Raw genomic sequence first — 17,401 nt, 5'->3', positions numbered from 1 at the left:
TCAGGATGTCGTCTAAGTAGGGGAGCAGTCGAATTCCCTTCTGCCGTGCCCGGGCTATCAAGGTATCAAGCACCTTCGTGAAGACCCGGGGGGCGGATGACAGGCCGAAGGGAAGCGCCCGGAACTGGAAGTGTCTGTGTTGGAAGCGGAAACGGAGGAATTTTTGATGGAGGGGATGGATCATGACGTGCAGGTAGGCTTCTTTTAAGTCTATGGATGTGAGGAAGTCCTGTGGTCGTAGAGCCTCTGTGATTGAACGCAGAGTTTCCATCCTGAAGCGTCTTCTGAGGATGTGTCTGTTGAGGAACTTGAGGTCGAGGATAGCCCTCCAACCTCCGTTTCTCTTTGGCACTGTAAAGAAATAGGAGTAGACTCCCGATGAGTGCTCCTGTGGATTGACTGCTTTGATGGCTTGGATGTCGAGTAGGTGGCGGATGGCTTCTGCTGTTCTGAACTGCTTTTCTTTGTTTAAGGGGCGAGTTGATGCTACCAGACGGTCTGGGGGAGTGGAAACCAGTTCCAGCTGGTAGCCCTGATGGATGATGTTCAATACCCAGGCATCTGGATGGGAGGTTTTCCACCGGTGGCGGAATTGAGTCAGCCTGCCCCCCACAGGCTGGGTGGGAGCGTCATTGTTTTGCTGGACGGAAGGATTTGTCGTTTCTTTCTCCCTGGAAGTTGGTGAAGCGAGAGGGTTTGGAAAAACGGCCCCCTCTCCTAAAGGAACCCCTTGAGGAGCTCCAATGACCTCTTCTTTGTTCCGGTCTGTACCTGGAAAGGGTGTGGGAGGTGCGAAAGGAACCCTGGGAGGAAAAGCTTTTTTTTGTTCTTTACTGAAGACCTTGGGTAAGGCCTTCTTCTTATCTTTGGTTTCAACCAATATCTCTTCCAGCTTTTCCCCAAAAAGCTTCTTTCCCTGAAAGGGGAACCCCATTAAAACTGTTTTGGATCTGTGCTGTACTTGCCAGGGGCGGATCCATAGTGCTCTTCTGGCCGCCGCCGTGGTCGCCATGGCTCTAGCCGCAAAAGTCATCGTGTCTAGGGAGGAGTCTGCTAGAAAGGACACGGCTTTTAGAATTCTAGAGGCCCCCTCCAAGGCGTTCCTGTCGTCCTCTGGAATAAGTTGACCCAGTTTTCTGGTCCAGACTATTGCCGCACGAGCAACAAGGGCTGAAGTGATGGAAGCTTGGATGGCCCAGGCTGCTGCATCGTGGGACTTTTTGCAGGCCAAGTCGGCTTTGCGGTCAACGGGATCCCTAATGAGGCCCTGGCCCTCCTCTGTGACTAGGTCAGAGGTATGGAGAGCAGTAACTGCAGGTTCCACTAGGGGGACCTTGAATATATCAGCAGAGCTATTGGCCATGTTATAAAGCTTCTTAACTACTGCTGGAGGTTGGCGAGAAGCCAGGGGTTTATCCCACTCTGCATTAATAAGGGTTAAAAAATAATCAGGGACGGGGGCGACACGTGGGGTAGCGTGGTGCATATGGAAGAACTCTTTGGTCCCTAACTGCTTTTCTTGAGGCTGGGAGTCAGGGGCTGCATTCAAGTCAAGGGCTGCTAGGGTCTTGGAAAGTAGTGATTGATAGTCATCGGGACTAAACAACCTGAGTTGCTTTTCCTCTGGAGCGAGGTCCTCTCCTTCGGAGGAGAACTCGCCTTCTTCCCTCTCATCATCAGAGGAGGCAGGGGAAAAGGTGACCGTGGTGGTGACTGACTTGGTCGGAGGGGCCTTAAGGGCTGCCTTGGTAGGCCACTGGCTCCCTCCCTCCCTTTGGGGTGGTTGGGAACTGGGGCCCTCCCCCGGGTCGCTAAGTTCTGAGGAACCATGGACTGAGGAGGTAGGGGAAGCGAGCTGCACCGCCCTGATGCCTTCTGCAAAGGCCTCCTTAATTAGTGCCGAGAGTTCCGCCTTAAGAGAAAGCAGTCCCATCGCTTCTATGGCGGCTAGGGGAGGGGGCGCGTTACCCTCCGAGGAGGGAGTCGGCGCCTTACCATCTGGAGGGTTCTCCGAGGTTGTGGCTTGTGGCGCGGGGGTAGCCGTCTGGTTTTCCGTCCCTGTCGCCGCGGGCGGGAGCCTGCGCGGCGCGGCAAGAGAGCGAGGAACAGAAGTTGCGCGAGCCCTTTTGTTACCTTTAACATGGGCCGCATCGGTTCCCTTCCTCTTAATGGAACCGTCTCCCCGCTTCTTCTTGCTCTTCCCCTTAGAACCACCGGAGTGGCTGCCAGGGGTTTTTAGTTGGGCTTGCGGGGCTGGAACAAGCAAGCCGGGGTCCAAATCTTCCTGCGCGATAAAGGAATCAGGAGGGGCGTCCGCCATTTTGATTTGGCGGGAAAGCCACAACCTGACTAAAAAAGGGTCTATACTGTGCAGCAGGAGGACAGAAAGAGAAATAGTATAGATTAGAAAATGGACCTGAGAAAAGAAAGAGCAAGAAAAGTTAGAAAACTAGCCTTCTAAGAAGAGTTAGCAGAGAGCTGCTGATAAAGCCTGCTCTCCCAAAGCGAGGCAGGAAAGAACTGGAAATGAGGGGGCGTTTCCCCAGAGACAGGAAGTTAACGTTTTTAGTCCTGCCTCCCAGAAGCAAGAGGAACGGAAACACCCCCTTTACAGATGACCTCCTCTTCCAGAGCGAGAAGGAATGCAGTGCACTGAAGAAGTAAGCTCCCAGAGATAAATGTCAATGCATTTGGAGACTCATAATATCCTTTGTATGTCACCCCATACATATTATGTATTTTTCTGTAAGAGAAAATACTTCACTTCCTACTCTAATGAAAAAAGGATTACATGGCAAAAATGTAACTGCGCTCTCAAACTATGGTCTACCCCTTTATGAGGCACAGCACACCTGGGAGATAATTTGAGAACTAAATTATAGGGAGAGATAGGCTTTGAGGCAAATGGAACCATTTTGCTTACAGCAGTCATGGCACAGATTGGTTGAAACTGATTCACATTGGCTTTGTAGAGTAACTGTCTCTTCCACTGGCACCTCTACCCCAATCTGATTTGTAAAGAGATGCTGCTTTGTTTTAATTATACTTCCCGGATGTAGATTTTGGAGGAGGTAGAGATATATTCTTCTTCTAATGCCAGCGTTTGGATTAGTACACCAACCCCCAGATCCTTGAGCAAAACTACACATGTATGACCATGCACAAGATTCCTGCACACTTGCTTGTACAATGAGTGGTGCTGAGCTAGGTCCAGAAGGTATTAGAAGTAATAATAATAATAATTTATTGCAGTCATAGACCAGTAAATATCATATTGCATTGCTATGCTACAAATCCAAAATCTAAAACCTTACTTTAAAAAAACTGGTAACAGGACAAATAAAAGACAGATAAAATACTATAAGCAGTGTAAAACTTGGAGCAAAATTACTATACTTATTAAATTTCCTTATCCTTTCCATCAGCCTTTTTCTTGCTCCGGGCTTTTATCACACCAGCACAAAAACTGGCCGCTTGTTTTGAGATAATGGGGTTTTCGTCAATTAATAATTTATCCGGTCATACCTGCCTGTGGACTTTCTGCTAATTTAACTATTATAGGATGGACAAACTTAACCCTCAGACCACTATAATATGGGCATCAAAAAAGACATGCTTCCATGGAACATGAAGCATGGGCAGTCTCTCTAGATATGTTTTTTTTTTTTTTTTTTGTATTTGCCATACAGTAATGCTGAGGGCATAGCCTCACATCTTGCCAGGGTGAAGGCTCTCCTAATTCAGTGGGCTTCAAGTTGTGAGAGATAAGGGGCCGGGCCATAATATGTTTAGATTTCATAGGGGCCCTGAAACCTTGTAACTTGTTAAGATTGTGTTGTCGCTCTACATCCTAAATCCTTTGTTTAACTAAGCTTTTTGCTTGTTCATAGTCTAACTTCACAAGCTCACTTGAAGAAAGGCTCACTCTCCCTAAACGGTTTCTAACTGCCTGTATCCATTTAGGACATTAGAAGTATAGAAGAGGGACCCATAAGAAACACTAGAGCCACAATACTCAGGATACTTTCCTAGGAGTAAGCCCAAGACATACTTCTGAGTAGACCTGCCTAGGCTTGTCTCTGAAGTATTGGCTCCAACTAATCTCTTCAGTGTGGATAGAGAACATTTCTTTATTTGCAAAGCATAATCATATCTGCACCAAAGAGAAGGGCTCAGCAAGCAGTTGTCATAAAACCTGATCTCTTACGATATAAATGTTTAAAATGGGCATGTAATTTACAAAAAAACACACACAAAAAAAAACAATGTGCAATACAATAGTTATGCATGTGATACCAAAGTGCAGTCCCTGAAGGGGTACTATGGACACATGCACATGGGCCAACATTAAAAGATGGGAGAGAAATATCAGAAAAACAAATGTGTTTCTCTGAATGCTCACCAAAATAGCTTGTAGGAAGCCAGGTGTCATAAACTGAGGTCAAATATACTTTCAGTAACTGTGGACAAGATCCCAGGAACTATGAGAATCTACGCCAGATGGCAAGTTTAGTTACATAGCATGGGGTCAAGTAGTTAATTAAAAAGTCATAAAGATCTACTGGGCTAGGTTGTTGAACCCATGCAGCAGCTCTGTAGATAGTGCCCCTTATTTCTGGAATAACAAGTAAACAATCTAATTTAGATACTAAATATAGTAGGAAGGTAGAATATAAATACTCTAAATAAATAGAGAGCCAGCACGGTAAAGCGTTTAAGGTGTCAGACTAGGATCTGGGAAACCCAGGAACAAATCCCCACGCGCCATAGGAGCTTGCTGGGTGAGCTTGGGCCAGTCACACACTCTCAGCCTTAATATTTGGATGGGAGAATTCCAAGGAATACCAGGGACAAGAGGCTGAGGCAGGCAATGGCAAACCACCTCCAAATATCTCTTGTCTTGAAAACCCTACAGGGTTGACGTAAGTCAGAACGACTTGACGACAAATAAACAAACAAATACAATGTATTCTTAGAGTAAACGACAGAGTTTGAAACATAGTTTCCAATACTTAAACAGTATTAGAAAAACACTTTTCAGGGACTAAACGTCACTGATTAGACTTGAGTAGGATTCTGAGTAGATCTGCTTAGAACCGCTAAATTACTCTGTCAAGCACCCAGTTGTATGTGTGTGTTGGTGTCTTTATTTGATTTCTGAGTTTTGAATCTCTGGAGCTGTCAGTCTTTTTTTTTTTTTAGCTTTTCATTACAACATGGACTAAAATCTTCTTAAAAATATGAAAATTGAGATTCCTGCAATTCCAGCAGAGCCCAACTATCCCTGTACTCCTTGCCAAGGCAGAAAAAAGACCTGTCGAAGGAGAAAAGTGCCTCCCATTGGTGGTCCTCCTCCTTCTATGTTGTTCATAAAGAAATATACATGGAAGTATAGCTAACAAAAGCAAATAATGACATTATTTGTATTAAGTTTGGCCAGGATTCTGATTATGTATAATGAGCAAGCTCTACAGATGGCCAAACCAGGTACACCATTTTGGACTCAAGCATTAGGAAAAGAGTAAAAATATCCTGAATGACCAAAAGATTACTATTAAAAATAAAGCATCTCAAGCAGATGGGTACATGCATAATCTGATTTTTACTTTATTTTCTCTAGCATACTTACGATGGATGACGTGGGTGATAACGAATGCAAATATAAAAACTGTCAGAAAGGATAGAGATAAAATAAACATATAAAAAAATCTGTAGTTTCTTTTCCCCACACAGTTGCCTACCCAGGGACAGTGGTGATCAAACCGTTCTGGAAAAAAAAAGATAAAAAATGGAATACTATTAAGAAAAATGGAACATGTTGAGGGAACTGTTTTGACAGTCATCGCAACTATTACTAAAGTTTCTATTTCTCAACCAGATGTCAATTATTTCACTGTTCATGTTGATATGTTTTCTTAGCCTGAACCTAAACACAATGATTTAATCATAAAGCTCAACATGCTGCAAAATATTGCTCTACTGAAATTGTTTTCATGTACAAATTTCATGTGAACTCCGTGAGTAGAGTGTCATATGCCATGGAGGTTTCTTGTTGTGCATACTGCAATTCGTCATGGCCTCTTATATCAAATGCACCTTGCCTGTGTATAGTCAGTAGACTATAAAATGGTCTACTAACAGTTCTGTACTCTCCTCTGTCTCATACAAGCCTTTTCAGGTCCACAAATGCCTCCACACTTTTCTCGTTTTAATTTGCTTTATATAATTGCATCAGCGTTTACTCTTTCAGGATACAGCGAAAGAGCCCTTGGGTTGGATCCAGCAGAGGATTTCCACTGACGAATGGGGAAGAAGAGTATTTTTGCCTAGTTGTGCAGTAGCTGCTGCCAGGCTGGGATGAATCTCCAGGAAAAGTCTAGCTGGGCTGCATGGCAGCTAGGCCCAGTTGGGTGGTGGCCACTGCTGGGCTCGGCCAAATGGCACAGCCACCAGGCCAAACAAAATTGTGTGGGTAGCGAACTTCTGGTAGTCACTGCTGGGCTTGTCCCCTGTGAATCCTACTCCATCAGGGGACTTAACAGTGAAGGGAGGGGTCTTTTCCAAGACTGCTTTGGGCTCCCAATCCACCCCACCCCTCCCAACTGCTTTATTTAAAGTTTCTATTTCCTGGAAGTAAGCTCCATTGAATAATACAGGATGTGATTCCAAGCATGTTGAACATTATGATTAAATCATTGTGTTTAGGTTCAGGCTAAGAAAACATATCAACACGAACAGTGAAATAATTGATATCATGACCTGTGTTATTCAATGGAGCTTGCTTCCAGGAAAGTATCGTTAGGTCTGCAACTATAATATATTCCCCACCTGAAGCAGTTTTGAGATTCCCCTAGGTTGTCAACAGGCCTAGAGAAAAATGTTCTGTCCTTTTAATTCAGGCTATTTACCAGATGCCCTGACCTGGATAGCCCAGGCTAGCTTGAGCTCATCAGATCTCAGAAGTTAAGCAGGGTTAACCCTGGCAAGTATTTGGATGGGAGACCTCCAAGGAATACCAGGGTCAGGATGCAGAGGCAGGCAGTGGCAAACCACCTCTGAACATCTCTTGCCTTGAAAACCTCACCAGGGGTCACCATAAGTCAGATGGCAAAAGAAGTTACCAGATAATGTTTGTTACTTCCATGCCATTAAAAGCTTTGACCACTCATTTCCACACATGATGCCACTATTAAAGAGACAGGACATTTTACTCCAGGACTGTTGGCAAGCTTATGTGCCCCTACATCTGCCTATATGATGTCTGTTGGCTCAAGTGGAGCTCTGCTGGCTAGCTGGAAGATTTACCAGCTGCTCAGACTCTCTGCCAGATGGGCAGAGCCAAGCTGGCCTCTTCTATCTCCACAGGCACCCAACCCTAGCAGTTAAAATGAACTTCTAAGGTTTGTGGAGTTGGGAGGCTGTGCAAAGTAAGCTTTGACATTATCAAAAGTCACCACTGAAAAAAATACAATGCCACATAAAACACAGGGGGCTTTGTGCAAAACACTGGAAGCCTGGCTAGTGCCATCATGGTCACGGACATCTGTGTTTGCTTGGCAATGTGGCCTCCTGTGGCTGCCTTTGTACCACTAGGCTTTCACAATGAATGAATACATCCATTTTGGATAGTTCCTCACTTTTCATTTGTGTAGAGATTTGTAGTGCTTCAGTTGTTTTTAATGAATGTTCCAAACCTGGATTATGTAATATAAGTATTTCCAATGGATATGGAAGAAAATACATAGTGATACCAAGGAGCTTAGATTCAAAACCAGGAAGCATTTTGCAATGATATCAATTGCTCTTGCAGGATTTTTAAAAATCTGTATTAAAAGAATCAGAACAATGAAAGGCTTACAGCTACACTGCCTTTAATCCCACAAATATTTCATACCAACAAAAAAGGAGGGTTCTTGTAGGTTATCCTGGCTGTGTGACCGTGGTCTTGGTATTTTCTTTCCTGACGTTTCGCCAGCAGCTGTGGCAGGCATCTTCAGAGGAGTAACACTGAAGGACAGTGTCTCCTCTTCAGTGTTACTCCTCTGAAGATGCCTGCCACAGCTGCTGGCGAAATGTCAGGAAAGAAAATACCAAGACTACGGTCACACAGCCCGGATAACTTACAAGAACCGATGAACTCTGACCGTGAAAGCCTTTGACAAAAAAAGGAGGGATTCACAAATTTTGACTGGCCTTGGAATTTGGCTAACACATGTGATCACTACTGCACCACTCTTTACTCCTCAAGTCAAGAGGATGGGTAGGGGGGCTTGTGCCTTCTGGCTTTAGAAATGCTCAGAAGCAGCAAATCACAGGAAGCCAGAACCCCCAGAGCACGCGGTCTCTCTCACACACACTCACTATGTATGGGCCACAATAGTGCTCACCAGGTAAAGGCATTCTTGCTACCTGTGGGCAAGGCTTTTTTCAGGGAGAAGCCTTGATAGGCTTCCTGTATTTCAAAGTGCACCTTTGAGTATAACCAGCACAAAGCAAAACAAACAAATACATACATAAATAAAGGCAGGGTCAAAACAGATTAACAGACTACTAAATTCTAGCTACATTTCTCTAACTGTTGATAAAACATTAAGAGAAAACATCTGTACTGAAGGCAAGTGTAATAGCGTTAGGCACATATTGAATGAATAAATATATCAAATGCTTGCAATGTATGGCAATTAAAGTTGTTCTCCTGCAGGGAACATGGCAAGTGTCGCAGTGCATTGTTTTGGTCTCATTGTGAGTTGAAAGTGATGCAGATTCTAGGCGCTCAGCCAATACACCTTCACTAAAGTGAACAAAAGATTAGAAGGAATATTTTCGTCTCTTTAACATTGACTTTAGTGGGGGTAATAGAGATTCATTATTCTGCTATATTAGCATCGTTTCTCAAATCAGATTATATTTAGCCATTTATCATTATCTAGCTCGACACTGAGAATCTGATTATGAATGTATCAGCTGATTATATAACCTTGCAAATATATAACCTTGCAAATATAGCCTTCTGATATAGTGATAATGGAAAATTTTGTCTGATTTGTATTTTTTAATATCTGAGAATATTTCAAATCCTTGGGAAGATTTGGTGTGAAGATTGTAATAAATAAACACAGATAAACACAGATTAGGGTTCCCATGGAGAAAGAGTATATAAGGGGTTAGAAATTATAAGACATTGGAGATCTTTATCTGACTTCCTGGGCGGCATGTGGTATGTATAGAAACTCTGTTCTGTCAGTGCATTGTGATCTGTGAAATTCTGTAAACTAGCTTGTTTGGCTTCTCTTATAATTTGTTACTTGATTGCATTTATACTGATTTAATACTAATATTTCTGAAGTTAGCAATAAAAAGAATCTGATTCAATTTGATTGCCTCATTGCTTTGGGTAAATAATTCTAACAAGGAAACATACCTTTTAGTGAGGTATAAATCCTATAGATTTAGTCACTGGTAACAGTAACTGAGCTTCTTCATAAGAGTATTCTGAACCATGTATGTTAATTTGCACAGTGGTTCCCAAACTTTTTTTCTAAGCAAGCACCAGTTGTGGGCTTTTGCCTTTATCTGTACTTTCCTCCCACCTAAATCTCCTTCAGATATGTTGTCCACAATCAATCACTTCAATCCACTTAACAACATCTCCTGCAGAACAGTAGTAGATCTTAACATGCTATTTGGGAATCACTCATCCAAGATGCTTCGTCTCTGGGCAAATTCCAAACCATTAAGAGCTAACAATCCTTCCATAAGTGGGTTTTTGTTCATATTTGAATACTATTTTTATATTACCAGATATGTAGTAGTGAATCTATTCACTGCTAAATACATGATACTCATTTAGATACATTATGGATGGAAGAAAAAATCATAATTACTTTACAGCTAACTGGAAGAATTAAAAAACAAACTCCCACCAGATTTTTCTAAATAATTCTTTCTTGTAGTCACAACTTCTGTTCAAAGACAATAAATTTTGGATCAGGGAAACTGAAGTATTTATTATTTTGAGTTTTGTTCATGGAATGAAGGACTTAACAATACACTTCTACTTAACAGCCAGCTTCTCTGATGCAAGATGCAGTTCTTATACTTCAAGAACAGGCACAGCTCTTTAATTACATCTTGAGTGGATAGTAAACCATGACAAGCAGAAGTATCACCTCCTGTAATCTTCTTTATAACTTTGATTGTGTACACATTAAAGGATCATTGGCTACAAATTCTGGAAAATCAGTCCCTGCCTTGTTCAACAAGAATGTTTCTCCAAAAACAGATAAACAGAAACAGCAGTGACAAAACCCTTTATAAATTCCAGATGTTATTGAAAACAAGTTATTGAATGTTCATTTCAGAAGCTGAATGCTGGCATCTAAATATGTAAAATTTGCCCTAAATATTTGTGCATTTTAAACAAACTCCAAACAACTAAAAGCACGCCTTTCCTAGTTTTGCCATAATATTGCAGTAAATCCTGCTTTGTTAGGGAAACAGCATCAGAGCAAAAAGTGGAAACTATGCAGCAGCAGGCAAGGAGAGGTCTTTATTGTACACCTCTTCCCTCCACTGTAGCACTCCATAAACGATACTTTTTTGTCTTTGATGTTTGGAGATAAACACACGAGATCACTGTTTGGCACTGCTCACAGCTGTGCTGTGGTAATTCTGTGTTACAAACTAAGACCAGGTCATCAAAGTAATATTGCAAAAAATGGGAAATACCATTCAGAGAGAAATGAGTTGCAGTGATCAAGACAGAAGAATAAAAAAGTGGAATCCTTACTTCCCAGTGGGTAGCCGTGTTAGTCTGTCTGCAGTAGTAGAAAAGGGCAAGAGTCCAGTAGCACCTTAAAGACTAACAAAAATATTTTCTGGTAGAGTATTAGCTTTCGTGAGCCACAGCTCACTTCTTTTCAGTGAGCAGTATTCCTGCAGTATTGACAGCCTAAACATTGAACCAATGCATAAAAATTCTGAAGAAGTGAGCTGTGGCTCACGAAAGCTCATACCCTACCAGAAAATATTTTTGTTAGTCTTTAAGGCGCTACTGGACTTGCCCTTTTCCCTTACTTCCCAGTTTGACTTCCTTATAACTAACTGGTAGAATTGCATTCATTTTTGTTCATTTATTTTCAGAGAGTGTTTTTAGTACAGGAAGATGGCAATATGGATTAAGATAACATGAGGCAACATGATGCAAGATTTCTGTGTCAGGTGTTCACATACTCTCTCATGACCTTATTACTCATCTCATTATCAATCTGATTCAGCCATAGCTCACTTCTGTGGGCATGCCAGCGAAAGTCCCATCAAGCAGTGGTAATGTGTATGGAAACCTGGCCTGGAGAAGGTTCTTTACCAGAATCAAAATCAGATAACCTTTATAGGCATAATCGGTTCTTTACCAAATAATGAGTAGAGTTTGTTTGTTGGCCCTGCTTCCCCGCTCCCAGATTACAGCCATCCTGATCAATAAAATCATTTTCTTCCAGATCTTATTTCACAGTATACCCATCATGATATATTTTTACATCCCAAGTAGTTTAAACTCAATTATCTTCTTCCCCTTTTGTGGTGTTAAATATTTTTATCTTTCCAAATATGCTGTCAGTTTAATACTTCACTCAGATTTTTATGTATTGGTTCAATGTTTAGGCTGTCAATACTGAAGGAATACTGCTCACTGAAAAGCCAAATGACAAAAGGTACAGAATTATACAAGTACGGAACTGCAAGGATTCATGGGAGAGGGAAATTTCCTCCTCCCCGTCAACCCTGTCTCCCTCTTTGCTTTCCCTCCCTCTACTACTCACCCACTCACTTTGTGCCCCTTCAGTCTTCCAGTTTCGTTCAACCTGCCCATTCCCCACTCCACTTCCATTTCATGTTGGAATAAATGACAACTAAAATCTCTCAAGACTACTTAATGAGATCTTAGCAGCCATTTCAGATTCCTAGGCAACCACAGACAACATCAGCAATGTTTATGGGTGCTTAGGCAATTCAAAATGTCTACCAGGAACCCTCATGAAATTTCAGCCCTTTTAAACTATTTTGTGTTTTATTTCCTTTCCCCTTAAGCTTAGGAACTTGCTGCAATCTTGGGGTTGCCAACTCTGGGTTGGGAAAGTCCCAGAGATTTGGGGATGGAGCCTGTGGAAGGCAGGGATCTCAGTGGGGTATAATGCCATAAAGTTTACCCTCCAAAGCAGTTCCCTCCAGGGGAACAGATCTCTCTAGTCTAGAGAGCAGCTATAATTTTGGGAGATCTCCAGGCCATACCTGGAGGTTGGCAACCCTATTCTGAGTGGGCTGATAGAGATATATAATATATATTAATTTGCATAGTGTGGCATAGATATTAGGTATATGATTTGTAATGGTATTAGATAAAGAATCTTCTTATATCATAATGCCCTATGCAAGCTATGCACCTCTTTGCAGTGTTCCCTGTATTGGTTATGGCACCTATACTGTCAAGAGGTTCTAGGTTTCAGACTTCATGAACTGTATATCTACCAACTGTTATGGTTCAGTTAAAACAGCTCAATTTTCCCAAGAAAAATGCCAACTTCCAAACATCCCAATTTTATGGTTACAGCACCATTAATTTCAATTTGTTTTGTACAATATGTGTCTATAACAGATATGCACTGTGTGGGCCATAGTGGGTCTTGATTGAAGGTCAAGTGGGCTGGCTTGCAATGCTGCCTGGTTCTGCCCATGATTCCACCTGGCCACGTTATGGCCCATAACTTTTTTTTGGGCGGGGGGATCAGAACAAAATATCTCAGCTGTCCTCTGGACTGAGAAGAGGCATTCTGACACACACATCCCAAGTAGAAATTTCCTAAACTGAAATGTAAGGCCCTGGGATACAGCGGTTTCTTTCTGTCCTAGGAGAGGATAGACACACCCTCACTTCCCCCAACCCCTAGGGAAGAAGTGTCACAGTAAGACAATACTGAACTGATTCCAGTTGGTTCCTGCTGGGGGGGGGGAGATTATGAGAACCAGAGCCATGGGCCAAGCGGTATATGTCTTGTGTATGCTGTGCACTCCAGCTCTATAATATTTAAAGCTGAAGCAGAAAAGAGGACTTACATAAAAACTCTACCTGAGACCCTGTAGAGACGCTGCCGGTCTGAGGAGATAAAATTGACTTTGATGGACCAAGGGATTCAGTATAAGGCAGTGTTTTCATGTGATGATGCCAAAAAAATTCCATTAACTGTTGCTAGATACGAGTCCAGTAGGACCTTAGAGACCAACAAGATTTTCAGGCTTTGCATGTGGTAGCCAATTCTTTAAATTGAGCCCTGTAACTGATGAGCAACTAGTGGAGAGACTGCAGAATGGTAGTAATCATTGTGGTTGACGGGAGAAAGAATGGTTGCCTTAGAAAATAGTTGAATGGATATGGAACCCTACATAGCAAGTATTTATTGCTGTACTCACCTACACAGTTATCACAAAGGCTGCAATGTGAGGCACGAGGTGGACGGAAAATCTTGCAGGTAAAACAGTATTTCAGTTTTACCGCCTGCCCATTAATTACGACTTCTTTTGTTCTGGGAGGTGGACGGTACCCTCCTGAACTGGAACCATTTGCAATATCTAAATGTGGAAATAAAGAAAAAGTTGTACTATTAAATTCTCTTCTGCTGTGTTTGAGATATGCATCTCACTGTAATTTTTACTCAGCTCTACAATATGTAAAAGAACTCTAAACTATCCTTTAAAATCTATGATAATAATTAAAAGGACAATGCATAACCCCCCAAATGATCAATACATCCATTCTTGAAAAGTCCTCATGTAAATCAAGGGACTTCGTTGGAAAATATATAAGACTTAAAAGGTTTACAACCATCCCAAGCCTCACCCTCTCCAGACAGCACAGTGCTAACAAGACAGATGACAAACACAAATATATCCATTCCCACATTTCCTTTGAATTTGACCAATGTAAGGGGAAAAACCAGCAGCTTGCCCTCAACAAACAGGGCAAATTCCCAGTTCATATAAGCAAGCCTAGACCTACATTTGCAGGAGAATGAATATTTAAGGTCCTGAGGTGGTTGAACAAACTGTTAACCTTTGTGGCTTTCAGAATGCTGGTGGTGGATCACCCACAAAATACTTCCATATGTTAAAAAAAATATTAAAAAAAACACCTTGCAAATAGAAAAATAGTGGCACTTTTCTTCCCTACCATGCAAGCTTAAAGTTTTATGTGTGTGGAAGCATTCAAACTTTGTTCCCACATCTGTAATCTGAAATGACACAGTCCATTCCACTGCCTCGTGATGGCACATCATTCTGCTGAATGCTAAAACACTGCTATTGTGAAAACCTATTGTGTAAAACTGGTAAGGTAGGAGAATTATGCTTTTGCAATGGACAAATATGTCACCATCTGGAAAAGATCAATAAGAACAAGGAAAAAAGAAGCACTGTTCAAGCACCAATTGATCCACTTTGCACAGTTATGTCATACATCACGTTAGATGAACTAAATTATTTTCATGTTTAACTACAAAAATTAGCATACCATTCTGCCTGTTGAAAAATTACTGTATAATATATTATTTTAATTATATTTGACAGTTCAATAAAAGGTACCACATTCTGTTTTTTAGATTTCTTTCTCATATGAAAAACTCAGGAACAAACCTCTCCTCTAACTTTTATAAAAATCAGCAGTTATTATTTTTAGTAGCCAAAGAATAAAGTTGAGACTGAAATACTGCTCAGTTTAGAAAGCTGAACAGGAAAAAAAGGTTATTGCGTTTTGTCTTGTTTTTTAGTTTGAGCTGCTATTATAGTGGAGGCACAGCAGATTCTTTGATAATAAAAAAACTTTTATTTTGTAAGCACTCTCCATCTAAACTTAAAAAAAAAACCTCTGGAAAAATTAAATGTGGTGCATCTGCTTTAAGCTATGTCCATCTCTCTTGTTGAAATTTAAAATAGAATAAAATATTAATAAAATTGAAAGCATATTTTAGCTTGACAGAATTCAAGGAACACATTTGCAGCTGTTTAGTTCCTGACATTAGTATACAAAGAAAGCTTCTAGGGCCGTGTTGGCGAACCTATGGCACGCGTGCCACTTCCGGCACACGTAGCCCTCTCTGCCGGCATGCATGGTTCCTCCAAGCTGCTGGCCTTTCTGGCTCTGCCCCTCCCCGGATGGGGAGGCTGTAGCTCAGGGGTGGGGAATCTCCGACATCACTGGCAGTGGCCCCCGGACTCTCCCACAGAAGCCGCCGCCATTGCCGCCGCTGGAGGAAGCGTGCGCGGCTGGCCAGGCGGGTGGGAGAGCGGGGAACAGAAGCCGGGCACCCACACTCGGCATGGCCGGCGGCTTCTCTGGTGCCCTCTGGGCCTGTGCGGGCAGAGGGGCGTGGCTGGCCGGTGGGCGCGAAGGAGGCGCCCTCTGCCCCACTTTGCTCGCCTCTCGCTGCATCCCCCCCTTGGGGCAGGCCGGCCAGGTGGGAGATCCCCTCCGGGCTGGGGGCTTAGGGGCCTGGGCAAGGCAGGCAGGCAGAGAGGGGCAGTGAGCTAGGCTGGGCTCCCTCCCTCCTTCCTTCCCTCTGCGCCAGACGGGCCTCCTTTCCACCGGAGCTCCACTCTGAAAGGGGTGGGTGGAGGCGGTGGCGGCGAGGCCCAGCCGGGCGAGGGATCCTCCTCCTGCTGCTGCTCAACCCAGGCACGTGGGAGGTGGCCGGGGGGGCCTAGCCCCATGCACAGCCGAAGGGCACGGTGGCAGGGCTGGTGGCTGGCGAGCCGCGGGGCGGGAAGTCAGGCGGAGGCTCTGGGGCGCCTCCTTCCCCTCCCTCGCTGGCGGCGGGCCAGGCTGGGCGGGGGCAGCTGTCAGCGGGGCAGAACGCTGAGCCTCCGCGGGAAGGGAAGGGTCTCCCAGCACCCTGTGCGCTGCGGGCTGTTCTGCACGCGCGCGCCCCTTCTCTGCTGCGGGCTGAGGGAGGAGGGGTGTGTGTATGTGTGTGTGTGTGTGTGTGAGAGAGAGAGAGAGGAGCGGGAAGGCTTTCCTGTCTCTGGCCATTCATGCATGGGATGTTTTGCCTTGGATTTGCTGCTCTGTAGATGCCCATTTTCCCCATCCAAATTCTCAAAACTCATCAGTAAGTCTCCATGCAGAGTTTTGAGAATCCGGATGGGGAAAATGTGCATCTGGAGAGTGGCAAATCCAAGGCAAAACCTCCCATGCATAAATGGCCTCTTTCTTTCTCTGTCTCCCTCTGTCCTTTTCTTTCCCTACTTTTCTTTCTCTCCCTTGCTCCATTTCTTTCTCCCTTTCTCTCTCTTTTTCTTTCTTTCTTTCTTTCTTTCTTTCTTTCTTTCTTTCTTTCTTTCTTTCTCTCCCTCCTTCCCCCCCTCTCCCTTCCTTCCCTCCCTCCCTCCCTTCCCTTCCCTCCTTCCTTCCTTCTTTCTTTCCCTCCAGTGGCTTCTCCGGCTGGGTCTTCTGGGCCTTCTGGGTCTGTGCGGGCGGAGGGGCGTGCAGTCCTATTCCACCTTTGAAGTGCCCACAAGCCATCCTCCAAACACCTTTCCATTTGTCTTGATATGTAGAGAGAAAACACTAAGGAACTAGTTGCCAATCTCCAGGTACTAGCTGGAGATCTCCTGCTATTACAAGTGATCTCCAGCCAATAGACATCAGTTCCCCTGGAGAAAATGGCCACTTTGGCAATTGGACTCTATGGCACTGAAGTCCCTCCCCAAACCCCATCCTCAGGCGCCACCCCAAAAACCTCCCACTCATGGCGAAGAGGAACTTGGCAACCCTAGCCTCTCCCTCTGGGCCCCCTCTGGGGGTGGTATTCAGGTTAAATTGCCACATTGGCACTAGGCGATAAATAAGTGGGTTTTCGGTTGCAGTTTGGGCACTCGGTCTCTAAAAGATTCGCCATCACTGTTCTAGGGGTATTTTACCTGTTTAGAATATTTGTAATTATATCATCATATAGACATGAATTAAAACCAAATCAAAGGAAGCAAAATTCCTGTATTTGTCTTTAGAAACACACTGAGGTGACACTATATTTCTGGCAAGAACGGACAGAAACATTTTAAATTGAATCATTAATGTAATGGATAAAAATATAGCTCTCAATTTATTTAAAAATGAGAATGTTTTATGCCTACTGAACACCCAGTATATATCATGCCTTAAATAGCCAAATATGTTAAGAATTAATCAAAAATATGGATGTAAAGAATGTACCTAGGATGATGATATAGCCATCTAACAAAATAAATGTTAAATTATGTCATTATATGCCTTGGAAGTAGAACACTGCCATTATGGAATATTGCTAGCCTGATCTTGTAAGATCTCCAAAACTAAGCAGGGTTGGCCCTGGTTAGT

General features: G+C 43.3%; 1 protein-coding gene across 2 annotated transcripts in view; it reads right to left on the bottom strand.

Annotated features, from left to right (window-relative positions):
* ZDHHC14 (zinc finger DHHC-type palmitoyltransferase 14) overlaps positions 1-17,401 on the bottom strand; it is an 85,910-nt gene that overhangs the window by 19,091 nt on the left and 49,418 nt on the right. For both annotated transcript variants that reach the window (XM_056852528.1, XM_056852529.1), the window contains exons 3-4: positions 13,465-13,623; positions 5,630-5,767 (exon numbers count right to left, since the gene is read on the bottom strand). In XM_056852528.1, the coding sequence (XP_056708506.1) occupies positions 5,630-5,767; positions 13,465-13,623 (297 nt within the window). The remainder of the gene's footprint in view (positions 1-5,629; positions 5,768-13,464; positions 13,624-17,401) is intronic.

Source organism: Euleptes europaea, chromosome 7, assembly GCF_029931775.1.
Source record: "Euleptes europaea isolate rEulEur1 chromosome 7, rEulEur1.hap1, whole genome shotgun sequence".
Taxonomy (NCBI): domain Eukaryota; kingdom Metazoa; phylum Chordata; class Lepidosauria; order Squamata; family Sphaerodactylidae; genus Euleptes; species Euleptes europaea.
This window is presented reverse-complemented; position numbering and strand designations above follow the sequence as displayed.